The following is a 27,680-nucleotide window of genomic DNA, read 5'->3' on the forward strand; positions in this document are numbered from 1 at the left end:
CATCCCATTCCTTTAGTTCAGTAATTGCCATTCCAGGAATCCTAAGACAACATTCCTAAATGTATATTTTTAAAAGCTTTACCCATAAAAATTGTCACCACAGTGTTATTTGTACTTTTTAACTTAAAATTATGTTTTTTAGAAGTAATAAATATATTGTAAAAATTTTAAAAACTGAAAGCCCCCAAAATATAATCCCATCCCAGAAATAACTACTTTTAACACTAACTTAACCACCTTCTTTCCCCTTTAAAATAGTATGAACAGAAGCAAGAACAACTTAACAAAAAGTACTCCCAGGTGCCCAAATCTTGGTTTCCTAATAACATTCTCGATTACAAGAAATGGAACCGAGGCACCTAGAGAAACAGTTGATTCTAGGGTGGAGACAGGGAGGATAAATGTGGAGGATCCTGCAGTCCCACAAAGTCAGGAAGTATTCAAAAGAACAAAATATTGCAGAATGTCAAAAGGACACAGGAGCAGCTAAAAGAGCTCCAATGGCCAAACCCGGCCAACCAGCACAACAAAAGAAATCACACACTACTCATTATAACTCAAAATACATATCTATGAGGCCACACTAATATAAAGAAATGACTGAATAAAAATATAAATGGGGGAGAGAAGGCAACTCTCCCATATAAAAGAATCCCGAGTAACAGTAGATACGGCTCCCTCAGGGGGCGGAGCATAATGCCCCACAGCTGAGTGTGGGCCTAGTACAGCAGCTTTCTCCCGCAGAGGCAGTATGGAAAGGGGAGAAGGGGGAGTAACTTTCAGCAGAGAAATTTGTAACAAAGTCTTTTTGTAACAGGAAGACGACCTTAAAAGAAAATTTCCACATACAGCAATTAAATACATTAGAAAGCAACTTACCTCCAGTTTAAAAGCCAGGCCTACAAATGGGTGGGAACTGTTTCTCTCGGAGTTCATTAAGATTTTGTTTTTCTCTTTAGAGTCACTTAAAAAAAACAGAAATCTGTGAGATGCATTATTTGATATTTATTTTATATCCTTTTGTTTCATCAGAGTATATCTGAGAAAAAGCATATACGTACTAAAGATTTCCGACCTCACATAAGTGAAATTTCACTGGAAAAGATCAGTAAGAATAACTTCTCAGGGCTTAGTTACTACATTATGAGAGGACCAGAACAGATTTAAAAAACACAAAAATGGCAGAGAAAGAAAAGAAAAATAATCAATGAGAGCTTAAAAAAAAGTTTGTTTTTTTTTCAAAGTTCAAGGTTTTTGTTGTTGCTGCTGTTGTTTTGGTGTGGCTGAAAACGGCTAGTCCCAAATGAAAAAACTTACTAATGACGTAAACCTTGGTAGATAATAAATCATACTTCTAACTCACAAACAGAATATGATATGGCAAGTGGTATAATAGTTTTTTATGTGTCAAAAGTGTTACCCAAATAGAAACTGGCAATTGGTTTTCATAAATTATGGGGAAGAAAACCCCACAAACACAGCTTAATCAAAAGTACCATTCTTAAATTCCTTCACAGTGCATAAATGTTAACGTATTTCTGCATAAACTAAGATTCAGCTTCTAAGACTTACTGCTCCTGATTGAGAATAGCATAATTTTGGACTTCAGATGGATTTGGGAGGTATTCCAAAACAGCATCTAAAAGAGGCTGAACTCCTTTGTTCTTCAACGCACTTCCCAAAAAGACAGGAGTAAATGACCTATTTAGAGTAGCTCTTCGGATTGCACACTACAAAAAAAAAAAAAAAAATTAACAGTTAACCTTAAAAAAAAGTTTTGTATTTCAGATCAATTACAAACCAACAAGTGAATAAAAGGAATGACACTTTTTTTTTTTAAACAAGCTGTGGCCAGTTTTATTAAAGAAAAATTTTGCGTGATTTACTTTTCACCAGCCTGTTCTGGCATGCTTCTGACGATATCAGAATCGCCTGGATCAATGATAGCCAGTGTGCATGCTCTGTAGTATTTCCCACATGCTGTGCCCAAGTCAATATTATTGCCACTGCAGCGATGGACACCAGTTTTGGCCAACATGGCGTAGTATTCTACTTCAGATTTCCTCCAGGCTGGGCAGTTGTTGGCGGGGATGACCAGTTTCGCTTTGCCATGTCTGATCATTTTCAGAGCCTCCTTGTACCCCAGCACGTACTTCCCCCTTTTCGTAACGAGCCGGAGCCTAGAGTTGATCGACTCCAGAGACTTTTTTGTTTTCTTTGTGGCCATCATCTTCCTGCCTTAGATGCGGGACGGGCCCAACCAATAGCAGCCACCAAAATGGACGGGAGAGGGAAAGGAAAGAGGACAAATGACACTTTTTGGAGTACGGGCTATGGTGGAGACTAGAATCAGATCGGGTCCTCTATAACTTAAGGTCAAAATACAAGAAAAAAAATTGGTTCCTTCTTCAGGCTAGGAAGCTATTTAATGTATAAATGCTTTCAACACTCTTGGAATGTCACTAATTTTCAAAATGACAAAAAATATATATACACATAGAAAATAGGCACACACATAGAAATGTGTAAACAGTATGCTAACAATTATGTAAAACATAAGGAAAAGTAATACACACACACACACACACACACACACACAGAGTATCTCTGGAAAGATACACCAAAAACTATTAGCTGGTAACCTGTTTTAGGGAGGAGGCAGAGAACTAGGCAAATAGGAGACATGGGAGATTTTTTCTTTACTGTGTACCTTTGTATACTTTTAAATGTTTAAAACCTACGAAAATATCATCTGTTAAAAAAATTTAATAGATGTTTTTTTTTTAAATAACATACCTACAGGAAGCCAAGTAGTACAGATCACTCATAAATTAAGAGCCATGAGAGTAACAGGCTCTAAAATAACGACCTCCAGGCCTACCTCAACCCTAGTGCAAGCACTATGAATGTGTCCCAGCTGCGTGCCACAGGTGGCCCTCCTGGCTAAGCAGGTCTCGGAGAGCAAGCAGTGGAACTAACTTTAGGTCCTCACAGCTGAAAGAGGTCAACAGCAGTGCTGTGGCCACAAGCTGCCACAGCAGAAATAGGGAACCAGTGCACAATTATTTCTCAGTCCTCATGAAAAAATAGAAAACTAGTTATCCTAAAAAAACCTTAAAGCAAAACACTTACAACCACAATTTCTAAACATCACCACAGTGAAAAGTAGGATAACAGCTGCACACAATAAAGGGAGTATAAGAAAGGGGGAAATGTGCATGGCAAGAAAGCAATTACTATTTGAAAATATCTTAAAAGCTTGCTTTCGCTGTTGCCAGGATCCAGAAATGGCTAGGTCACTAACCACTTAAGCTCCCTTAAGCCACAGGACCACAACTCTGACTTACCACCCCTCCCTTATATGCAAGTAGGGACACAGAAGAATCTTACGACATTTACTTTACAACAGAAAAACAGGAGGGTGGTAGATAAATAGAAAAAAAAATTACAACTATCCTAATACAGCCTAACAAAAGCTTTATTTTTCCAAAAATTTCCCTTGTTTTCCTAAGAACCATTTTCACACTTCAAAGGTGTTGCCTTTCCATTGTCCCTAATAATATATCCAACAATACAGAGGTATACCCACGTATCCTCTGCAGAAAACAGGAAACATGGCAGCACCGAATCGGCTATGCTTAGAAAGGCCTGTTTACAAGGCTGGCCCCCTGGCTGGTGTCTGGGAACCTGGATTTCAGGAGGGTTCCCAGCATTCCCAGAATGGTTCACTGTGACTACACTATCTGAATAAACAATGGAGTGGATGCTAAACACCTGCTTTCCCCCTGGAAGTCTGGAATCTGGGTACGTTCGAGGCAGAGGATGTCTGTGACTAGCCCCTAATCAAACCGAAGGCACCGCGTTTCTAACGGATGAGATTCACGGTACAGTCACAACTCACTGCTGGAGGAATGAGGCGTGCCCTGCCATGACTCCACTGGCAGAGGACTCTTGGAAGCTTATACATGATTTCTTCTGGATTTCACCTGTGTCTTTTCCCTTTGCTGTTTTTGCTTTGTATCCTTTCACTGTAATAAATCATAGTCATGAGTATGATAATGTGTTGAGAACTCTGAGCAATCCTCGTGAATCACTGAACCTGGGAATGGTCTAGGGGACCTCTGACATATGCCCTTTAATAGATAAAAACCTAACTCTGTGTTGTGGTTACCAGGACACAATGCTTGACCTATGCCTTCCTACATAGTTTGTGAAAGCTAAAGGACTCAAGTTATGAGATATATTAGTAAGCATCCTCAGCTTCGATAGGGTTCTTTCCTTGTGCATCTGACCTACTATAAACTCCATTGTGCAAGGTCTTACAGTAACCATTTATCTGATCTCTGCTAAGCCTACCATGTGGTCTGCAAAATAAGTTCAGTTTTTTTAATGGTAAAATAAACATAAAATTTATCATTTTAACCATTTTTAAGTATACAGTTCAGTGGCATTAAGTACATTTATACTGCCATGCTACCGTTATCACTATCCATCTCCAGAACTTTTTCATCATCTCAAATGGAAACTCTGTACTGCCTGAACTCTCTGTTCTGTAACCCAGCCTTGTGCCACCACCCCTGGTAACCACTATTCTGTCTCTAGGAACTCTGACTATTCTGGGTACCTCATTTAGGTGGAACCATACAATATTTGTCCTTTGACGCCAGTTCATGTCATTTAGCATGTCTTCATGGTTCGTCCACGCTACATATCAGAATTTCATTCTGGTTTAAGGCTAAATCATAGCCCATTGTAGGTATAAACTAATTTGGTTTATCCATTCATCCACTGATGGGAATTTAAATTGTTTCCAGCTTTTTGGGGCGCCTGGGTGGCACAGCGGTTAAGCGTCTGCCTTCGGCTCAGGGTGTGATCCTGGCGTTATGGGATCGAGCCCCGCATCAGGCTCCTCTGCTGGGAGCCTGCTTCTTCCTCTCCCACTCCCCCTGCTTGTGTTCCCTCTCTCGCTGGCTGTCTCTATCTCTGTCGAATAAATAAATAAAATCTTTAAAAATAAATAAATAAATAAATAGTTTCCAGCTTTTTGCTATTATGAATAGTGCTGCTCTCAACACAGGTGTACAAATACCTATTTGGGTAATTCTTTTGGATATTATTCAGAAGTGAAATTGCTGGAGCCATATCATAGTTCTAGGTTTAATTTTTTGAGGAATGGCCACACTTCTTCCACAGTGACTACTTCATTTTACATTCCCACTAGCAATGCACAAGAGTTCCAATTTCTCTACATCTTCACCAATACTTGCTATTTTACTATCATTAACAGAAAAAAAATTTTTTTTTAAATAATAGCTGTCCTAGTGGATAAAGTGACATCTCACGATTCTGATTTGCCTTCCCTAATAACCAGTGATGCCGGGCATCTTGTCGTGTGCTTACTGGCCATCTGCTTGTCTCCTATGGAAAAATTCTCTATTTGAAAAATAAATACCAGTCTTAAGCAGAGATCTTTTTACTTTAAGGAGCTAAATGATCAAGTGAAGGAATGTATACAGCCTTCTAAACAGTACAAGTATCAACATTTGGTCTGCAAACACTCAGCAGCCTTGTCACTTAACCTGTCTTATTGCTGTAACACTTGTTTATCTTCTTTCTTAAGATATACTCAAAAGGTTGGATGTTTAAATATCTTTTCTTTTTTAGAACTATGACTCCTTTCCCATTTTAAGATGTTACAGAACTCATTACTTAAAAAGTAATGTGCCATACCAAGTATTTTTTGAAAAAACCAACAATGTTAAATTCACTCAGCTTTCATTAATAAAACCCAGGCATAAAAGCATCATGTCTCTTACCCACATAAAATCAAACAAAAAACCCCACCCTCTTTTTTTTGTTATTGCAAGACTTATTTTGAGAGCACTTGCCTTTAAATCAGAAACTGAGGGGATTCTTTCCTCCAGGAACATCTCACCAAGCTGCTCATCTGAATCGGCAACACATTCAATCAGCTCTTGCCGATGGTCAGCTGCTGCTGCCCTGAATTCTGCTGGAATTTCCCCATATCGCACCACCTGACTAAGAAAAGAAATGCTTTATTTTACTACTGTAAAGATATCCAATTAAACACTACAAAGCACCAATGAAAAAGATAAACCCTAATGGCTAAAAAATTTTTATAGATGAGAAAGAGCTCTGATGTATTTGCATTAAAGTGGCAAGTAAGACTAATGCAGATCTTTAAAATTTAGACAGAATAGTGGGCAAAAATATTTAAACAGGCACAGCAAACTGCAAAGGCTGTGCTACTAGTAAATGTAAGAGCCAAGATTCAAAGGCCTTCTGATTCTTAGGCTCATAGGACTCTTGAAAATTCTATTAACCAAATTAATCAGAATATCACAGTCACTAACAAGGAGGAATAGAGACCTGACTCTGTTCCTTCCCATTAATAACAAACCCAATCACACAATTTTAACACAGAATGCTTTATAGTAAAAAAAAAGGTTACTAAATATGACAAACTCTTCAACCCTAGCCCCAGGTCTCCATTTCGCTGGGGGAGGGATAGGTTAAGAGTTACAAATAAAATATGCACAACTGAGAAATGGATATACTTGATATTTAAAAACATCAGTCTCAAAGGTTTCAAAGTATTTCTTTAAAAATGGAAACTAATGTAAAAAAATAAGCTTTTCAGAAAACATGTTCCTAAATTAAAAAAGTAAAAGAAGCCTACTGCATATAGTCAGAAAATAATTCCTATTATCCCCAAAAAACCTCTTCACAGCCTTCAGATCATAATTTCATCCTTCCTGTCAAGCTCCCTGGTTCTTAGCCTCTTATGTCAGAATCAGCTGCGGGTCCTCTTGAAATTTATATACCCAGAGGTCTAGGGCTGGGAAAGGGGGCAGGTATATTAACAAATTTCATCTGTGGTTGGGGCATACAACAAAGTTTAAGAGCCTTTACTTTAGGAGACAAACGTGTGCCCTGGTAACTTTGGGAAAGTGGATTTATTCATTCATTTACAAATATTTTCTGAGTCCATATTGTGTACCAGCAAGTTCTAGGGCTGGGGACAGCACTGAATAACTTGATAAAATATCCCTGTCCTCTTGGGCCTTACATTCTAAGAAATAGTAGATAAACTATAGTCACTATTATCACACACAAAGTGAGAAAAATACCTCATCTACTAGACAGCCTACACCCTTTCCCTGCCTACAAGACAGCTGATGAGAATAAATGATAGTTAACTGAACACGACACCATTCACCCACCTCCCAGACTAGCAATCCCAGTTTCACAGCAGAGAAAGCAGAGAAAGCAAACCTCTCAGGAATTACCTCCGGAGAAACTGCTAGGCTGTTGGGGCCACTCCTCATAATGAAGGGTCATTTATGACTTCCCACATTGTCCAAAACAGTGCCACTTATAATGTGGTCACATAAATGATAGCATCACCTGAGAGCCTTCCAGAAATGCAAATTCCAGGTTCCACCCTTGATCTACTGAATCAGAATCTTCTGGAGGTGGATCCAGGCATGTGTTTTAACAAGCTCTCAGGTGATTTTTCTGAATGTCAAATTTTGATAACCACTTTTGTATGTAGACGTCACTTAAAATTCATTGATGGATCAAATGCCATGTCAAAAAATTACCAATCTGCTTCTTATATTATCCATTATCCAAACCATATTTGTACTATTTTTAACTGCTTTTTACATATTATCATTTTATCTTTCTAGTCTTATAAAGTAGAGCGAACATGCATGATCCATATTTTTTCCCAGTTTTTATCACAATACCCAGGACACAGCAGCTACTCCATAAAAGTCTGCAGAATGAATCAATGAATAAACAAGTGGAAAAAGAGATACATTATTAGCCCAAGCTGAAGGCCTTTCACCATACCATGCATATCATAACATGATATAAATTACCCAAAAAGTAACATACTCTCCCTTGGAATGAATACTAAGCAAAATGGGAAGCAACTAGGATTAAAGGCATTAAAACACAATCATTTTGGAGTATATTCCTCCAGCCACATTTTAAAAAGATGTTTTGTCTATGTTTAAAGAAATCATCCTTTTTCTTCTCTTTGATGCTTTTTAAAATGTAAGACATTAATAATACATTTTTAACTTACCCAAAGTCTCCATCAAAATAGATGGCTCGTTCCTCAATAAGGTCTATTATACCTCTAAAATTGCCCTCCAAACCAATGGGTATCTGCATAAATGCTGCATTTTGACTCAGTTTAGACCTGAAAAATAAAAATACATATGTTTACCAAACAAAAATACATATGTCCTCCGTAAATCCCTTTGAAATGACAAATAAAAATAAAAGATGTTGTGGAACTGAGAGGTGTATCATCAGGCGCTCAAAACAGAAAATATAAAACAGCTGGGAACAACCAAACTCACCATGCTCAGGAAGCCAAAACCCTATTTAGGCAATAAAAGAACTCTAAAATAAGTATTTTCCCATCAGAGCCCCAGAATATCCTGGATCAAAAACATAAGGGGGAAGAACAAGTCAAAGGTGGTTGGTCAGAAAATTAAAGGACAGTGGGATCACCTTGCCCATCTCTCCTTCTTAGATCAGCCGACTCTAGCAAAGCTAAGTACAGTTATCTGAAGAGGAAGTTCCTACAGGAGAACTTTTAGCACACATGTTAAAAATCAGACATTCATCATCAGCCGGTACCCTCAATCAGGCACGGCTACCGAAGAGATTCACTGGCAGGAATTCTCACTCAAAAGAAATATGCTCTGGCTACCATTGTTTAGTCTAGACTCTAGGCCCCCATCTGTAACTATGGATAGATAACTAAGAATCAACAAATATTTGAAGGTTACCAATAGCTTGAAAGAGGGGTGTGAGCTCAAGAAACAATATTAACTTCCAAGGAGAGAGTTATTAAAATAAAATGTACAGATTTGAGAAGTAACTACCTCTCTATTAATGAAGACGATGCAATAAAAAAGTTTAAGAAATTAATTACATAATTGCAGAAATTAAAAAGAAAAAAAACAGGCTAACAGAAGGGACACAGATGACTATCAGATTAGTAAGCTGGAAGACTGACCTCAAGAATTCTCTCATAACCCAATCCAAAATGAGAAGAAACAAAATGTATGAGAATGTATGGTAGAAAAGTGAATACATGTAGATGAGATCCAGAAGTTCTAAAATCTGTTTAAAAGGAGTTACAAAATGCAGATAAAAGGGAGTACAGCAGAAAGAGAACTGCAGTAGTCAAATGTTAAAAGAGAATTTTCCTGGAATTCAAAGACTTGGTGGAAACAGTCTATCCACTGCCAAGTACAAGTAAAATATAAGTAAAAAGGACAAAAAGTGAAAAGGTTTTGTTTTGCCAAGAAATTATTACAAATACCCAATAAAGAAAACTTTCATGCTCATATTCCCAAATACAACACTTCCATCAATGCACACAGCAATACTGTCACTTTAAGTTCTTTCACACCACATCCTTCGTCATCGGACACATCAATCACTCTTGGTCTCTCCACTACCACAAACTTTACTATTTTCATCGGCCCTAAAATATGAATAGGAACCTGAGAGCTCCATTTACACATCTACCAAAGGTGAAAAGTGAAACTTCCACTCTTTTCAAAGGCCATGTGAAACATACACTATTGGGTAAAGTGTAAAATGCTACAACCATGACTCAGTTACATCTGGTACAGAAAGAAGTGTTACTATGTCTTAGCAAGTATGTTACCATATGAACCCAAGGGAATACACCATACTACTTAAGGGCATTAATTAAAATTTCTCCAGCAAAGGTTAACACAGAAGATGACCCTCTAGGTTGGCCTAAACATATAAAGTACTTTTAGAATCCACACTACATTATTCTCTAATCACAGCAAAACAGTGAATCGCCAGACTGTTTTCTGAACTCACCTTAAACCTCCCTACAATTTAAATCATGTTTTCCCCATTCTACAGAGAAGGTAGCTCATGAGATCACACCACAAACCAAACTGCTGACCTCGTTGTTTCTTTTACTACAGTAAGTCACTCAGATAAATAAATTTTTTAGAGAAAAAATTTTTTTAGGAATAAAGCTTAATGACACTGAATTAATTGTCCTTCTGTATGTAAGGTTTCTTATCCAAATCATCACAGCCCCTCCTATTCTTTCTAAGGCTCAGTACCTCATTTGCTGCAGGGCCCTGGCAGGGTTGGAGCCCATTCGGTCCAATTTGTTAATGAAAGTTAGAAAAGGAACATTGTAGCGCTTCATCTGACGATTAACAGTCATGGTCTGGCACTGCACCCCTCCAACAGCACAGAGAACAAGGACTGCACCATCCAACACTCTCAGGGCCCTTTCAACTTCTATTGTGAAGTCCACATGTCCTAAATGGAGACAAAGAAGTGTGAGGGTCTTAAAGTATGAATTTCTGTAACATGCACGATTACAAGCTTTTGTATCTCTGCTCATGACATAGGTCTTCTAATTAGAATGTGGAATTCTTAGAACACCATACTATTTACTCACCATAAGGTCCAGGGGCCCATCTCTTCAAAAAACTATGAGGGCATGGGCACCTTTAAATCAGCTACAGCTTTCAACAGGCAAGAACCTTCCCACTCACAATTCATTTGCACTGTTTTTTAAGGAAAACAAATAATGATGAAGTGCTCTAGGTCCCAAGTCAGATTTCTCCAACACGAATTCACAGTCACACTTTTAAATATCATTTGACACTCAAAAATGAGCTGGGCCATAGTAAAGAATTAAATGAGCTTTTGTCAAAACAAGCTGCAACAATAAGAATTCAGCTCACCAGGAGTATCTATGATGTTGATATTGACATCTTTCCACATGGTATAGGTGGCTGCCGACTGAATAGTGATTCCTCTTTGTCTCTCTAGTTCCATGGAATCCATGACAGCACCAACGCCATCTTTACCTTTCACCTAAACACAAGCACAGAAATTCAGAGTCCCCTGTCCCTGCATCCCAAGAAGGAAAGAAATCTTTACTGAGATGGAACTAGAACACAGATAGTTAACTGAAGCAATTTTTAGAGAAGGCTATCGTCAGAACATATCTTGTGAAACAGAAAAGTGATTACAAGTTTTGTCCTCTATTTACTCTCTAACCCTCTTTCCACTGCTGTTTCCAGCAATGGCTAACATAGAGCAATCGCCTCAGTCTCAGAGCCAACCTCGTTTCCTCTGCACCGTTCCTGTCCACCAGCCTAGTGGTAGTCCATGAGCAGATGCTCAAAGGACAGATTTGTCCCTGCTCTACGACATGTGGATTTTGAGGCCTGGGTGGGAAGGATTCAGCTTTCAAAATACGTGATTTAACAAAATGAACTTCATCTGAAGAAATGGAGAGTTAAGTTACTCAATGATATGGTAATTTCTTTAGAAGACTTTCAAGTTAAAAATTTTTTTCCCTGATGAATGTATTTTGTAATTATTAACATCATACTATATATAGTTTTAAACCCTTTTCCACTTAACATTATAAACACCTTTCCATAACATTAAAAAATATGTAAATACAACTTTAACAGCTGCTTAAGTATACACATGACTTTTTAATTGAAGTATAATTAACAGTTATATTAGTTTCAGGTGGAGACTTAACATTCCTAAAAAATCTACTGAGGATACTCATAGTTTCTAGGAAGATTCCTCACAACACTGCAAGCCAGTTTGAGCTATGTATCCCCTTTGTGACGGGACCTCGATAAAGATCCACTGTAACCATTCTTTTAACCTTTTAGGTTTTGTGATGCTTTATTAAATCATAACTGCTAAACAATTAAAACCAAGCTCTAAGTAGCTTGGAATCAACCATAAACCCCATACCTCATGCATCTTTGCAATTCTGCCAGTGTAGTAAAGCACTCGTTCTGTTAACGTAGTTTTCCCAGAATCAATGTGAGCTGAGATTCCAATATTTCGTATCTTTTCATTAGGAATCACTCCTGATGAACACCATCGGCAGACTTTCCAATTAACCTGGAAAAATTAGAACTTAAATCAATGCACTTTTTATGAGAGGTTGGGATCCTTCCACCCAGGAATCTCAGTGGACACAAAACGTCATGTGATAGCCTGGAAAGGCAAAAGAAGGAATGCCTCAAACTGCAACTCCTGTAACCAGAGGAGAAGCTGCAAGAGAGGACAGAAAGGACATACACATTCTTAAAAATAAATCAATCAGAAAAATATATTCAGATAAGCTAGTTAAATAAAAAGGGACAGATACTTTTCCAAATGTCACAGGTTTGAAAACATGCTGAGGCTGATAAAACCAGAAAGACAACTTCCAACAACTACTTTAATAGGAAACACATGTTTTAAATTTTACTCCCCACCCCCCCTTCTCCCTTACTGTAGTTCACAGCCAGCAAGCGTGTTTTCCAACACATATGCCCTGTGCTGAGGTGCGGACAGCTCCAAGGGAGCCCACAAAAGCTTTCCAATTCCTTCTGCACAAAAACAATTACTCTTGAAAAAAACTTTATTTCATTTTGGTGGAGGCGGGGGTAAGGGAAAATCTTGCATTTTATGTAATCAAGACACAATCTAAAATCTAAACCTCTCCCTATAGGACCGCACATCTAAAATACACTGCAGCACTTCCGGGGAAAGGGAAACAGAAGAACTTGGAAAAGGTGGTCAAATACTAAATGGATTCTGGTGAACAGGCACTTAGATGAAATCCCATGAATACCAGCAACGAAAGCAAACGTGTCTGCGTCCTAGGAAAGGCTCAACTCGTACCCAAACCTACTCCACTCCGCATCCCCCGCAAAAGGCAGAAATACGATCAAAGAAAAGTACTGGGAAGTTCGAACGCCAAAACCACCCAGGGTCGGCCCAAAGAGGGCCGTCCACAGCCCAGGGGCACTGTGCAGTAAAAAGAGCACTCGATAATGAGTCAGAAGCCCTGGGTTCGAACCCTGAACACACGAATTTTTCAGCTATTCTGACCGTCACTCCAGTCACTTCTTTTTAAGGTATAACAGAGAGAGAGAGAGAGAGAGAGAGAGAGAGAGAGAGGCTGAACCGTAATTTGGTGGCCCGTCCGCCCACTCTCCCAGGGCACCGAGACGCAGCTCATGAATAACGAGGATGTGCAGGTACCGAAAGGCTTTTCAGCACTGAGGCACGACACCTCGTATCCAGAGCTGTCAGGAGGTCCCCGGGAAGGCATCACTGTTCCCCAGCCCTGGAGGGACAGCAAGGTCCCGTATGCAGTCCCTGGTTCGGTCTCGCCTCGCCGGGTTCCAGTACCTGCTTCCCTTGCCAGGACAGGGTGGCGGGGACCCGCGGGAGCGGCCCGCGCCCCAAAGCCGCGGCGGCGGCTGCTCCCAGCAGTCTCATGGCAAGCGCAGAACGAGCGTCAAAGTCCGGCAGTTGTGGGTCCGCTCAGCAACCTGACCCACACCGGGAAGCGCTCAAAGTCACGCTGGCAAGAAGTGCCGGAAGAGGGCTTCCGGGTCGAAGGACGCGGGGGAGGAGACAGGAAAGGAGAGAGGAGGGACTTCCGGACCTCAGCGCAGAGCAGTCCCCTCCGCTGCCCTCGCGCCCTCTGTGGACTTGGAAGAGAAAGTGCAGTCGCTTTGGCGAGCTAATCAAGCATTTGCACGTTCCTAGAAAAATGCAACCTTTGAAACGTGGTTATTTTGCGTATTCATTGTTGCCGTCATGTCTACTTTTGCGTAGGTTTTAAATTTTTCATAACTTCTAAAAAATCTGAAATGGCTTCCTCTCCCCTGCAAAGTGCCTAGAAGGCCCTGCTTGAACAGCCACACCAATATAGCAATGTGGAGAAATGTTTATAACAGAATTTAAATGAAAAAAAAAAAAAAGCAAAATTGTTATCTATGTTATTACAAATACAAAAAAAAAAAAAATTCTAAGCCATGACCTGAAGGGCGCCTAAGTGGCTCAGTTGGTCAAACATCTGCCTTCTGCTCAGGGTCCTGGGATGGAGAATAGCATGGGGCTCCCTGCTCTGTGGGGAGTCTACTTCTCACTTTCCCTCGCCCTCGCCCCCCCTTCTCCAAGCTCATGTTCTCTCTCTCAAATAAAATCTAAAAAAAAAAAAAAAAAAAAAAAAAAAAAAAAAAAAAAAAAAACATGACTTGAAAAGAATGTGGAAAAATGAACTATCAATTATGTTTTTTCTCATTTCAGAAAGTTCATCCTTCGATGTTAAACGTTACGTGTTCAGTCCATATGGAAGACAGCATCCTAGAGGATTCCAGTTAGATCTCTTACAGGTGTTACTCAGTACGTCCAAAACGGAGCTTCTCATCTTCTTCCCCAAAACCTTCTTCTGCAGTCTTTCTTTCGAAAATGTGAACTCCGTTCAAGTTGCCCAGACCTAAAACGTTAGTCAGTTCAACACCACTCTTTGACACCTCCGGTCACATCTGTCCCCATATGTCAGAGGCACCACTTTCAAAAATAGATCCAGGACCTGCGCTTTCTCCCCGCCTCTTGACACTGCCATCTCTCGACCGAATTACTGTAAGAGATTTCCTGAAGGATCTCACTGCTTCTGCCCGGAGACAATTCAGTCTATTCTCACATAGTAACTAGAGGGATCCTTTTCAGCCAGACTCTGTCATTTCTCTGCTGAAAATACTCCATCCAGTGAGTTCATTGTTGCCGTTATCTCTATTTTTGTGTAGGTTTGAAACTTTTCATAACTAAATTTTTAAAAAATTCTGAAATGGCTTCCTCTCCCCCTCAGGGTAAGGGCCTACAAAGGCCCTGCTTCAGCAGCCAAGCTGACATAGCCTTATTTCCCTTGCTGGTTCTGTTCCAGCCACATTGGCCTCCTTGCTGATCCTCGGGTAACCAGAGACTTTGCTCTTCCCTAGATACGGTGGCAGCTCTTTCCTTTATTTTCAATAACCTCATCAATGAGATGTTCCCTAGCCAACTTTTCTAAAACAGCAGGCTCCCCACTTTCTATCTTCTCATGCTGTTTCATTTTCCTTCAGAACACTTCTCAGATATATTCAAACATTTTCACATCCCTGTTTATTGTCCGGCTTTCCCAATGGGAATGTAGGTTCCATAAGGAGGCTGATTTGGTTTTGTTAATTTCTGTATCCCTTGGCATATGCTAGGTGCTAAGTGTTAGTTAAATGAGAACAAATAAATAGAAATCAGAGTAAATTACAGGGGATGAGAAAAGAAAAAGTTTCAATGATGAATTTCAAATTTACTTTTTGTATGTCATCAATGTATTAATTTGCAATAAAGGATTTGTAAACTGAGGAATAAATCAATGTTGAATATACCAAATAAACTTTTTTGTTTATAGACTTTAAGATTTTACTTATTTATTTGACAGAGACAGGGAGAGAGGGAACACATGCAGGGGGGAACTGGAGAGGGAGAAGCAGGCTCCCCGCTGAGCAGGGAGCCAGGGAGCCTGACACAGCAGGGAGCCTGACACTGGCCTTGATCCCAGGATGCCGGGATCATGACCTGAACTGAAGGCAGACACTTTACTGACTGAGCCACCCAGGCGCCCTTGTTTATAGACTTTCAAAAATTCAGTTTTTATAAGCCTTTATATGTATGTTTAAAATATATAAATACATAATTATGCAAATGATCATAAAATTAAGGTTAAAGATATAATTGTTACATAAAATAGTATATCTACTACACTAAAATCACTTTAACAAACTAATAGTTTCCTTAAGTAAAAATTCATGCTCATTATCATGTGTATATTTGTATATATTCATATTATTCTGTAATTATTATACTGAATATATTCTTATTTGTATTAATCACTTTTAACCAAGGTAATCAAGTTTTCTTTACTCCAAAAAGAAAACTGGAAGATAGAAAACCAAGAACTGTCTAGCTAAATTTTTATGAGTACATATTATAGATGATCTCTGTTAAGGTGTGTGTGTGTGTGTTTAGAGAGAGAGCAAGAGCTTGCTGGGGGCACAGGGCAGAGGGAGAGAGAGAATCTTAAGCAGGCTCCATGCCCAATGCAGAACCCTATGTAGGCTGGATCTCACGACCCTGAGATCATGACCAGAGCCAAAATTGAGAATCAGACGCCCAACCAACTGAGCCACTCAAGCACCCCTACTTCTGTTGTTTTAAAGTGGCAGAATACACATATACAATATCATCCAAAACATTTCCACACTGTAAATTCATAGTCATTTTATAATCTCTAAGAAAATTGAAACTATCTTCAGTGACCAAAATCTTGTATCAGTTTTTACATAGAAACTGTCCAAGTGTCCAAGGACTAATTTATTTTCTAAGCTCTGGAAAAGTTAACTAAGAATTTGAAAAATTACAACTTTAACTAACACATTCAGTCCTTATAATAGTATTATAATAATCATGTAAGATTAAAACCCCTTTAAAAGACATCTGCATTGCAAATTTATGTAGATAAACACCATTTTATATTTTGTAATCTTACACAATTGATGGAGTCAATGATAACTTATTTGACCCATAAGATCAATAGAGGAAATTTGGAAAGTTTAAATCATGAGTTCAACCTTAGTTTTATAAAAACTAGAAGATTTTATTAGCATTTATTTTACATAATAAAAACTGGAAGACATATAGTTGCCTTCAAATATTCATTCCTTTACCCAAATCCATCTATTTATCAGATATATTTCATAAAACTTTTTAAAAAGTACTTCATAAACCTTATAATCATTCAATCATATTTAAAATTTCCTCTATCTTGAAAACTTTCTTCTTATAATTATACTAACAAAAGCTATTATTTAAATGCACTTATCCACATTTTTTATGCAAACTACATGGGTAGTTGGAAAGTCTCTCCCAAAGCAAACTTCTCATACAAGTGACAAGACTGAGGAAAATTTTCACAGAAAAATAATATAAGATGGTAGGCAAGTAGTCAGAAGATAGGAGTTTATCTTGAAAACTTTCTTCTTATAATTATACTAACAAAAGCTATTATTTAAATGCACTTATCCACATTTTTTATGCAAACTACATGGGTAGTTGGAAAGTCTCTCCCAAAGCAAACTTCTCATACAAGTGACAAGACTGAGGAAAATTTTCACAGAAAAATAATATAAGATGGTAGGCAAGTAGTCAGAAGATAGGAGATGGTGCTTAAAGTCAAATTTGCCAGAGGACACCAAAGTCTGATCAGAACCCCCAAACTGCAAGAGACAATAAGCATGATCCTGGGGACAAATCACCAGAATGCAGATTTACAGCAAATTCCATGTAATCAGGGACAGAAGGGACTCAAGAGGTCTCAGACATGTACATTATTAAAAAATTGAAGATCCTAATTCACTGCAGTGAGGGTCTAGGTCACACTTCAGTAGAATCTCTAAATTGTCCTAGCCCTATCAGCCTAAGACCACTGTCTTAGTCCATTCAGGCTGCTGCAACAAAAATACCATAAACAATATAGTGGCTTATAAACAACAGAAGTAGGGTAAGGGAGGGGCACCTGGGTGCGGTGAAGTGTCTGGCTTTGGCTCAGGTCATGATACCAGGGTCCTAGGATTGAGTCCCGAGTTGGGCTCCCCACTCGCCAAGAAGCCTGTCGCTCCCCCTGCTTGTGTGCTCTCTCTCCCTCTCTCTGTCAAATACACAAATAAAATCTTAAAAGAAAAAAAAAGGTAAGGGAGCTCTCTAGTGTCTCTGTTATAAAGGCACTAATCCTATTCAGGAGCGCTCCACCCTCATCAGTGCTCCTGAGCTCAGGAGTGCTCCAAATACCATCATCATCATAATGCCACATTTAGGGCACCATCTGATTCCAATGTGCTCCTGCCCCAATGTGCTCCTGCCCTTGTGACAGTAAGGATAATGGAGTCATAAAGATAGAGTAATGGAAACCTATCACTGAGACTGCTAGGTACCAGGAAAACCTCTAATGTAGCAAGGAGTGTAAGTATGCAATTTGGCCTCATTGCCAAGGCCACATTCACCAAATTGTTGCTATCTTTCCATTCCCAAAAGATCGAGGGTTCCAGAAAGATCAATGGTTGTCCACAAAGGAAAAATAATATGAACTACAAGCTACAGAGAACCTTCTTCTTACACGGTTGACTCCAGCAGTATGGTAAAAATAATTCTTTTTAAAAAAATTTTATTTTATTTATTTTTTAAAGATATTTATTCGACAGAGAGAGAGAGACAGCCAGTGAGGGAGGGAACACAAGCAGGGGGAGTGGGAGAGGAAAGAGCAGGTTCCCAGCAGATCAGGGAGCCTGATGTGGGGCTAGATGTCAGGACCCTGGGATCACGCCCTGAGCGGAAGGCAGACGCTTAACGACTGAGCCACCCAGGCGCCCTGGTAAAAATAATTCTGAAAAGAGGCAATTTCAGCAACATGTGAACATAAAGAATTGACATTTAATCTATGTCACATAGTTTTATGGGTGGCCCCACATGAAGCACTGTGTCATAAGAAGAAATATATATTTAATTCAATTTTTGTTTACTTTCTATGATAAACAAATTGGGAGGGAAAAAATAGCTATAAATGCTCTAACTGCTACATGATGTGTAGAAGTTACACTGTTTTAAATACAATTATTTATTAAAGTGTGTTTTCATATTTGAATATACTGACTCAAGTTATCATCAGTGTAATGATTTAAGCAGAAAAAGAATAATTACAACATCTATTCTATTGGGATTTTCTCTATCAAGTAAATTTATGCAGAAGTGTTATTTAGAATTTATGCTTTATGACAACTTCCCAATATGTTATTAGTATACTAAAGTATGCATAAGAGGAAAATGTTAACATCTTTAATTAATACATGCTCAATTACTTTTTGTTATAAAAATGAACAGACATGTATGCATCTTATTCTAATAACTAATTACAGGCATGAAACACACTGATAAAATTAACAGGATGTAATATGGAAAACTAGGAGAATATAAGCACAATCACATAGTTCTATTTCCAAAGTGAAGAAAGCAAGATACTAGGATTATAGAGTGATAGTGGATTTTCTTTTTTCCCCTCTGAAACAACCAAAACTTAAGGGTTAAGATTTTATATTCTCATAAACTTCAAACTTTTCCTAAAAACAGATTAATGCTTGAATTCTAGAATAAAAAAGCTCAAGCTGAATTTTTAAATGGTATAAAAGGGAACGACTGAATTAAGTATCTTGCTCAAACACACATATCACCTGTCTAAGAAATTTTGAGACAATCAATCATTCAGGTTTACAGAATACCAAATGCATTTTTCTAAATGTCACAAAAAGGCTGAGCAGAGTTTCTCCAAGGACACTCCGAATGTTAACTGTGGAGACAGATTAAGCTGTTTGTGGGAAAGGAGAGCAGAAATATGCTACCTTAAGAAGTTAAAGAGAAAGATCAATGTAAAGTCTGATGAATGTTAAGAATGTAATATGGAACAAAAAGGAATACACTGTGTAAAGAAATAAGAATAAAACTCATATATACTAGCAATTTAAAATCTTTCCTTAAAATTCAGAATTATTTGATTATTTCAATGTAATTTATCAAAATAATTTCTCATAAAACAGTACTAGGATAATTTCGCTTTATTTTTTAAAATCTTAAAGCTAGCTGGCTATTATATAACACATAAAATCTGATTTAAATAATTTTACCTTTATTAACATCACTGTAGTATTGTGTTAGTGAAAACTGAGACTGTTTTTTAACATTTTACTTTCTTATAACTAATACATATGATAAACCTAGCTAGCTGTACATTCAATCTTGAATATATAAAAGAATACATAGCCAATAGGGCGATAATTGGGTAAGCAAAATCAGCTTTAAAAATTAGTATGTTTTAAGAGTTTTATAGAATGTTTAGCAACTTACTTAAGTTGTTGAATATCAAAGTTTTACTCCTAAAGTACGGACAATATAAAGCTAGCACATCCAAGAACATTCAGATATCAGAAGAAAGTTAAGTACAGTACTGATTTAACAAGAGATTGGTCTTATGTGTATAACCCAGCACCATTACTTTCTCTGTTAAAACAATCAAAACTAAACAAATCAAATGCAAGGCTATTTATTTTTTGTTGATTGTCACAGGTGATCCTTTGATGTTGAGTTTGTCCACAAAAACATTTGATCTCCTTCCACGTTCAATGGCTGGACTTTGATGTTTCTCCCTGAGAAATATAATATGAACATTAATACCATTTTTAAATGGCCAATAGTTTACAAATCAATACAAACATGACTTAACAAAAAACCAATGCAATTTATGGAGAGTTTTATCTAAACTTCCGTAATAGCTTTGAAAAACATATGAGAGACTATTTCATTCACATTTAAGAAAGCAACAGCTGCTTTCCTGAGCTAGATTGAACTGTTTAACCATGCCATTCAACATGGTAGCCACTAGCCACATCATTCACATTTAAATTAATTAAAATAAAATAAAGTTTAAAATTCAGTTCCTCAGCTGCATCAGCCATATTTCAATGTGGTTCAACAGCCACATGTGGCTCTTGGCTGCCATATTGGACAGTATAGATACACAACATTTTTGTTATTACAGAAAATCATTCCTGAAAGTTCTATTGGACAGTGTTAGTTTATAGAAAATGCCACTGATAGGGCCATAGACTTATAGATCATCCTTAAAGAGCAAAGCTTTCTCTAACAGGGACCTGGATTTCATAGTCAAACTTAGCACTGTAAAGTTTTTTTATCAATAAACTTTACAAAGTGAGACAAATAGTGTCTGAAAGTAATATGGAAGCTAATTTTCTATGGAAAATATTAGAGTTCTAAATTCCTAAATAAGTATATTAAAATAAAAGATGCTAGCACATAAAATACTGCTCAAGGCTTCTGATTTACTTGATACCCACTTGTCCACCGCTGATTCTGTGAAGCCTTCCACCTTCCGCAGCAATCCTCCACTCTCTTATGGCCTAGAACAGATTTCTGTTTTAAGGCCTGGTGAGGCGTCTCTCTCTCTTAAGTGTAGATTTAATAGGAACTAGGTATTGTTTTCCATTTTTTCCCCAGAGAAACAAATTAAATCTTAACTCTAGAATATACTAGAATATACACTAAATGTAAAAAATCTCTATAATCTTTAAGGTGTGGTTTCAGCACAGCTATTCCAATGGTAATCCCAAAGGAGGCTAAAGTTTTGGAAAAATGCTTCCAAAATATCTAATTTCTAATACCTAATATAGGTGCAAATAATGTTATATATTATGCAAGTATCTAAAAATGCATTTACCATTGACTTGCTAGGGAATTTTTGTTAAGCTTTTCAAATAGAGCCCCTCTCCCCTTATCATATCTCTAGATACCAGTATCTTTACTTGGCATGAAATGTATGACTCTTACTATATTCAGAGTAAAATCTGTTTTATAAGAATAATTACATTATAGTATTTCACTTTTCCTTAGAAGGATTTTAGCCCCTATCTTCTGAGGCATAATTTGCTAGTGAGCTACTAATCATACAATCTTAAAATATTATGGGTTTTTAGATACAAATTCAAATTTGTGTGGAATGCTCAGATATAAGGTAAAATCATTACATCCTTCACAAAAGATACTGTTGATACAAACAACGGATGTTAATCAAAACTTCCTGACACAGAGGTAAAGTTACATAACCTTTCTTCTAATTCTTCTTAAAAAACACAATTTATTTTAGAAATAACCTTTACCTTCTTTTAAGTTCTCGGCAGCCTGAATTCTCATGACCAACACTTCGCACCCTAGGGTTTTCTACATTGCGCCACTGTCCCGCTGGTTTGTACTTCAAAATCTCATTTTGCCACTCATTGTCAAAAGCATGAGCATCACCTACATTAAATATCAAAATAAAGGGGCAAGTATTAAGATATCAACTGTCAGTAACTGCCTTGGCTCCCACATACTTGATTCTGGCCTTGTGCTTCCATCAGCCTAACCTCAAGATAGAGGTAGGGAACTGTTCCAAATATAAAGGTTTTTGATTCAGAGTAATATTTCCTTTTTTGTTTGTTCCTCTTTTATTCCTATTGATAATTTGGTTACTGACGATCTGGTTTTTCATGCACCTGCTGGATATATTATTCTATCCAATGAACGCTTTGACCCAATTACACTGACTTACAGTCTTTCTTCCTGGATCATCTTCCTGGTAATCATGCTTTTCCTCTGTACTTGGGCACTTCTCCTGTAACTAGCACTTCCTATTAACCTCACTGTTTTCCTACATAACTTGGCCTACCTGGAAAGCTTCTGTTGTCAGTTTCCTAAGACAGGTTACTCATCTCAACTGTCAATTTGTTATGAAGTAGGCAATCTAACTTCAATAACAACAACAATGGGTAAATGATAATACTTGTTCCATCAGGTGGCCTTTATAATAATAATGTGTTCCCTCACTAAAATTTTCTTCAAAATGTTAATTACTGTGAAGTATTCTGTGTACATTTAACTATGACAAAACTATAAAGGTTAAAATTAAAGAAAGGTTAAGATGTTGTAGCTTCTATCTCATTGCATAAGAATTTTCTCTAAGCCAACCATAAGAGAATTTCTTTTTCTAAAATGATATAATTTAAGCCATTTTCATTCAAAAAATTTAAATTTAAAGTGACAAAACACTTTCATTCAAAATACTTATTGAAAGTAGGAGATGAATATAACCCAAAAACTACAATGAGAAGAGTTAAAACACTGGAAGGACTTAAATGCATTGAAGAATGAATATAAAATCTAGAAAATGGAAAGACATATACATGATATATTATCTAACAATACAAGAAATTAAAATCTTATCTATACAAAACCTAAAGTGTCCAACAATACAGAATGGTTTAAATAAATTATGGCCCCTTCATGAAAACTTTTAGGTAACCATTTAGAATGTTTTTGAAAAATAATATCATAGGTGACTGTTTTTGCAATTATAATGGTGAATTAAAATAAGCACAATATAAACTAGATAGTAAAATACCAATTTTGAGAAAAAATGTATGTGTTTATATATACATAAAACTACTAGGAACAAATACACTAAAACATTAGTAGTTATTTTGGGTTGAGATTATGGATAATTTTAATTTTCTTCTTTATTCTCTTTAATACTTTTCAAATATACCTCAGAAATATTTAAAAACTCATTTTGCCTACTGGAAGTCTTATTAAATGGCAATCCAAAAGATTCCATTTTCCAAGTATAAAACAAAACAAAACAAAAAAAACATTACCAAAAATCACTATAAAAAAAACAAATGTACTATGAAACAATGAAACCACAATTTTATTATTTTGATAAGGTAGTCCTTACACATATCGCTCATAAAATACCTCAAAATGACATCTTATGAAATGTTTCTACAAAAAACATTGGGTTCTACCAGTACAGCTGTTATTTTAAGAGGAAGAATGCTATTTTCTGTGACAACTTACTTTCATTCATATTGATGAACTCTTGATTGACCTCTTCATCTCCAGTCTTGTTGTTCTTTGACTTTTTAATGACATGAGCTCGGTCATGAAGATGATGACCAATAGCCATTTTTTCTAGTCCACTGTCAGAATCTCTCATTGCTCTCCTAGTTTCCTTTATCTGTAAAAATGAAGAAAAAAGATTAGTTATTACTTGAATATACAGAGAATGGATGTAATTCTCAACTCCTCAGGACCTGTTTACTTACAGAGGTAAGACCATAAATCTACAGCTTTAAAAACACTGGGTACTCACTTCCACTACTAACTTGCAGTAAAATTGTGGTAATTGTTCTCTGATATTTTCAGAACTGCTTAAAATTAAAATGTCTAGGGCAAATAGAACCACAATTTAAACTTTTTCTAAGTTATAATCAAATAGTGTAAACAAATAATAATTATATAAAACTTAGTGCCTTCAACACTGTCCTTAACACAGTGTAATAATTGGGAGTACATCCCTACTAAGCAAGGGCAACTGATTATTCAGCAGTCATGCTGATGGGCTTGAATCTCATGGGTCCTACATATCAACTCTATGGTTTATGAGAATATTCATGATAGCCAGAGACTATTAATATTAGCATGGTTTGCTATGGGATGTCTACAACTGAATTGTTTACATTTAAGAGGTATGTCATTTTTAGCAAGTTAAAATGAAAATGTCTGCTCTATGGCAAGAGCATCATTAAAAGTTATGTCTTTATATGTAAGAACTAAAAAATGAACTATTCATACCCATTAAACAGGCAAACCTAATGGTTTTTTACTATAAATACTAATGAGGAAGTGTGGAAATGGGAACTCTCATACCAGACTTTGTGGGAGCCAACTGTTTCAATCACTATGTGATAGTAACTTAGTAATTTTTACATAAAGATGAAGACACCCACCTCCTACAAATCAGCAATACCATTCCTAGACTATTTGCATAAGAAGACATGTGTAATGATAAGTGAAAAATTAGAAATACCTAAATATCAATCAACAGGAAAATAGATTAAAAACTGGTATATTCATATTTTGGATAATACATAGAAGTCAAAATAAAGAAATAGAGCTGCATATATCAACTTGAATAAATCTCAGAAGCATATTACTGAGCAAAGTCAAGTTGCAGAGGACACATGCAGCATGAAACCATTTATATGAAGTTTAGAAACCCGTAAAATAATTATCATATATTTTATGAAAGCATACATAAGAAAATTATAAAAACATACATGAAAATGATAAGTTCCAGATACAAGAAAATGGTTGTTTTGTGGAGAGAATAAAAGGGAAAAGGAACCAGGGAGGGAACAGTGCACTGAAAGCTTTAACTGCATCTAATATTTTTGCTTAAAAAGAAAACAAAACAGACAACTTACAGCAGATAGAGAAAAATGTTATGATTTGACTAAACTGGGTGGGAGGAATGTGGATATCTATTATATTATTTTCTATATCTTTTCTGTACATTTGAAGTATTTCAGGAGTTAACAAAACTCATTTACTTCAGATATAAAGTAAAAGTAGGCATTTATTTCATGAGACAAAGACTTCTTTTAGTGCCTACTTACCTGGTCAACATGTAAAGGTAATAATAAACATCAATAGATACTCACATGAAAAAAGGCGCCTGAGGTAGGGGTTAGGGGTAGGAAAAAAATGCCTTAAACTAAGTAAGTACAGTTAGCATTATTGTTTTTCACAGTGATATGTGTCTTCTTTCCTCATCTCTACCCCCAGAATATCAGATCAAGCTTTAATAATTAAAATCCGATATAGGTGATCTATCATTCCACAACTTTATGAAGTTCCAAGAATGCTCAGAAAATACTTACTCCTCCTGGAGCCCTACGGGTTTGAGTTGAGGCCTGGAAAACCTTTGGTGGTTCATCTCCTACTTTGGAATAAGTCATAACTGAGGAAGAACTAAATGAATGTCCATTTGGATCCACTGAAAGGTGACCCTAGAGGTAAATATAAATTTTAAGTCCAGAGAGTTTAGTCAAATACGAAGAATTGACATCAGAGGATTCAAATAAGTAACAATACTAGCTAAAGATCTACTAAGGGTACCATACTATCAGTATGGTATATCCAAATGGCACCCCCAGGAAGGTCCTCATCTCCTTCCATGTTAGGTACCAATTCTCACTCTCCTTGCGAGGAACAGTAAGAAGTGACTCACTCCGAGATCCTTAAGTCTTTGTGACCAAAGACTTACAGCTCAGATTTAAATACAGATGCTGTGCCCTGAAGCCTATGATGCTTTTACAGTCAGTGGTTGACCCCTGTGTGCAATTTTGCCAATGCTGAGCCAATTAGCCATACACCAAGAAGTTTTATACCTCCCGTGGGTACCAGATCGCTAGATTATGAAAATCATTAATAATGCCATTAAGAATGATTTGGACATTCTGAAATGATCCTTAGATTCTAAACTGGATGACTAAAATAATATGAGTCTTCTTCATATTGAATCAAGTTAATTTTTGATGTTAATATTATGAGTAGAAAAGAGTATTAGCACTAGTTTATGACTATTTGGACTTTATGGATCTAATCCAATGCCTAAACATCATTCCTGAAATTTCTGTCTTCAGCTTTTTAAAAGAAAACACTAAAACTTGATTTCCTAAATGTTACAAATCCTTTTAAGTAGACAAGCTAAAAATAATTAAAAAGTCTAAGTTCATATATAAAATGTTCATTTACAATAGTGATTTTCAGCAGGATAAATGTTTTTGAGGTTGTTGTGTTTTTTTTAATTTTGAAAGTTAATTAATGCTATTTTTCAAACTCGTGGGTTGTGAAATCAATTTGGTGGGTTCTAACCAGGATTTTTAAAATATGAACTAAAATAGAAAATAAGAGCACACACTGTAAATAATATGATCATTTTCTCACAAAACTTCTGTTTCGGGTTTATTTTTACAGTACACAAGTATTGTGTACTGGGTCATACTGTTAAGATACATTTTTCAGCCACCGTGGACCACGATTAAAAAAAGTTGAAAGCCACTATAATATAGGGTACCAATAACTGAAATAATGTTCTCATCAATTTTTTAGTACTTACAAAGTTTCTTTGTAATTCCTGCATACTGTTTCGCATATTTAACATCATTCGGTCCATTGCCTGAAAAGGGTTGACATCTGTACGCTACAGGATATTAGGAAGTATGTTATTAACTATAAGTACAACACAAAAGAAGCAAATCAACCTTCCTGAAACAGCTGAAAAAATTTTTTTTCTTGATTTACACAGTGGGAGCTCATGCAGCAATTGACCAGGCAAAGATAATTTAAGAACTATACGAAAAAGCGATTTGTTAAAGAAAAAATGGAAGCACACACAAAATCTCAAACAGCCAACATATAAATAATTAGGGAGTTGCAACACTATAAATACATGCATACATACATGTGTATATATACACATATATACATGCATGAACATATAAACACATTTATCAACTTTCTCAAAACACAATTCAGTTAATATTTAAGTCCTGAGTGGTGTATTCTGGGCTGGGACAATTCTAGCATAGACTAGTTTTCAAGTTTTTCCTTCTTCCCTCTCAATATCTCACCATGCAAATCGATAAAACTTGGGTATAAGATACCAATGTCACTTCCACCAGTACGACACAGCTGATAGAAACTGCCTCTGAGGTCTCCAGCTCTCCTTTACATAAGAGGATCCAAGTAATAGAGGCTAATTCACTCTACTCGTAGACCTGGAATTTGCTACCTACAGTGGAAGGCTCAATAGAACATTCCCTGTAGGTATGGCATATGCTTCTTTAGAAGAATAGTTAATTCCTCTAGAACTGTGGTTTTTTAGTAAAGATTGATTTTGACTCCCAGGGGACATTCATTAATAATTATATTCATTTTTGTGTGTCACAACTGAGGAGGGGGTATGACTGTCATTTAGTGAGTAAACGTCAGAGACGCTGCTAAAATCCTACAAAAAATAGGACAGCCCCCCAGAACAAGAATTATCTAGCCTAAAATGACAATGGTGTCAGGGGCTGAGCGGCTCTGCTCTCGAAAAATCTTTTAAGTTTTACCATTAGAACACTCACGGGAAATTAAAAAGTGAAGCACACATTTTAGTGTGCCAGCTGATACATTGTTTACTACTATAAAACAGAAGGAGCATTTGATTCAAGGAACTCCTCCACTCAAACAGGAGTCTTTTAATCCTGTAAGACACTGTAGTTCAGTGCCAG

At 36.8% G+C, this 27,680-nt stretch overlaps 3 protein-coding genes across 4 annotated transcripts in view; all 3 read right to left on the reverse strand.

Moving 5' to 3' along the window:
• Nucleotides 1-13,462, reverse strand: part of GFM1 (G elongation factor mitochondrial 1) — a 42,518-nt gene extending 29,056 nt beyond the window's left edge. Inside the window, exons 1-8 of the mRNA XM_008706720.2 lie at nt 13,270-13,462; nt 11,836-11,988; nt 10,797-10,929; nt 10,161-10,365; nt 8,117-8,233; nt 5,889-6,039; nt 1,573-1,730; nt 880-964 (exon numbers count right to left, since the gene is read on the reverse strand). Of these exons, the coding sequence (XP_008704942.1) occupies nt 880-964; nt 1,573-1,730; nt 5,889-6,039; nt 8,117-8,233; nt 10,161-10,365; nt 10,797-10,929; nt 11,836-11,988; nt 13,270-13,359 (1,092 nt within the window). The 5' untranslated portion in view covers nt 13,360-13,462. The remainder of the gene's footprint in view (nt 1-879; nt 965-1,572; nt 1,731-5,888; nt 6,040-8,116; nt 8,234-10,160; nt 10,366-10,796; nt 10,930-11,835; nt 11,989-13,269) is intronic.
• On the reverse strand, nt 1,839-4,825 carry LOC103677435 (60S ribosomal protein L30-like). The gene has a single exon (XM_008706701.2). It carries the CDS (start codon nt 2,228-2,230, stop codon nt 1,883-1,885), a length of 348 nt encoding a protein of 115 aa, XP_008704923.1. The 5' UTR covers nt 2,231-4,825; the 3' UTR covers nt 1,839-1,882.
• Nucleotides 13,463-20,034: 6,572 nt separating the features above from the next.
• Nucleotides 20,035-27,680, reverse strand: part of MLF1 (myeloid leukemia factor 1) — a 30,759-nt gene continuing 23,113 nt past the window's right edge. Inside the window, exons 3-7 of one of the 2 annotated variants that reach the window (XM_008706726.2) lie at nt 26,522-26,605; nt 25,281-25,409; nt 23,416-23,575; nt 21,681-21,819; nt 20,035-20,153 (exon numbers count right to left, since the gene is read on the reverse strand). In XM_008706726.2, coding sequence (XP_008704948.1) covers nt 20,051-20,153; nt 21,681-21,819; nt 23,416-23,575; nt 25,281-25,409; nt 26,522-26,605 — 615 coding nt within the window. In that variant the 3' untranslated portion in view covers nt 20,035-20,050. The remainder of the gene's footprint in view (nt 20,154-21,680; nt 21,820-23,415; nt 23,576-25,280; nt 25,410-26,521; nt 26,606-27,680) is intronic. The other variant, XM_040636638.1, reaches the window with a different exon arrangement.

The sequence above is a fragment of the Ursus maritimus genome, unplaced genomic scaffold, assembly GCF_017311325.1.
Source record: "Ursus maritimus isolate PB19 unplaced genomic scaffold, ASM1731132v1 scaffold_20, whole genome shotgun sequence".
Lineage (NCBI taxonomy): Eukaryota > Metazoa > Chordata > Mammalia > Carnivora > Ursidae > Ursus > Ursus maritimus.

What these genes read in the sequence shown, in the direction of transcription:
- LOC103677435 (XM_008706701.2), bottom strand. Translation starts at nt 2,230, where the DNA reads ATGATGGCCACAAAGAAAACAAAAAAGTCTCTGGAGTCGATCAACTCT.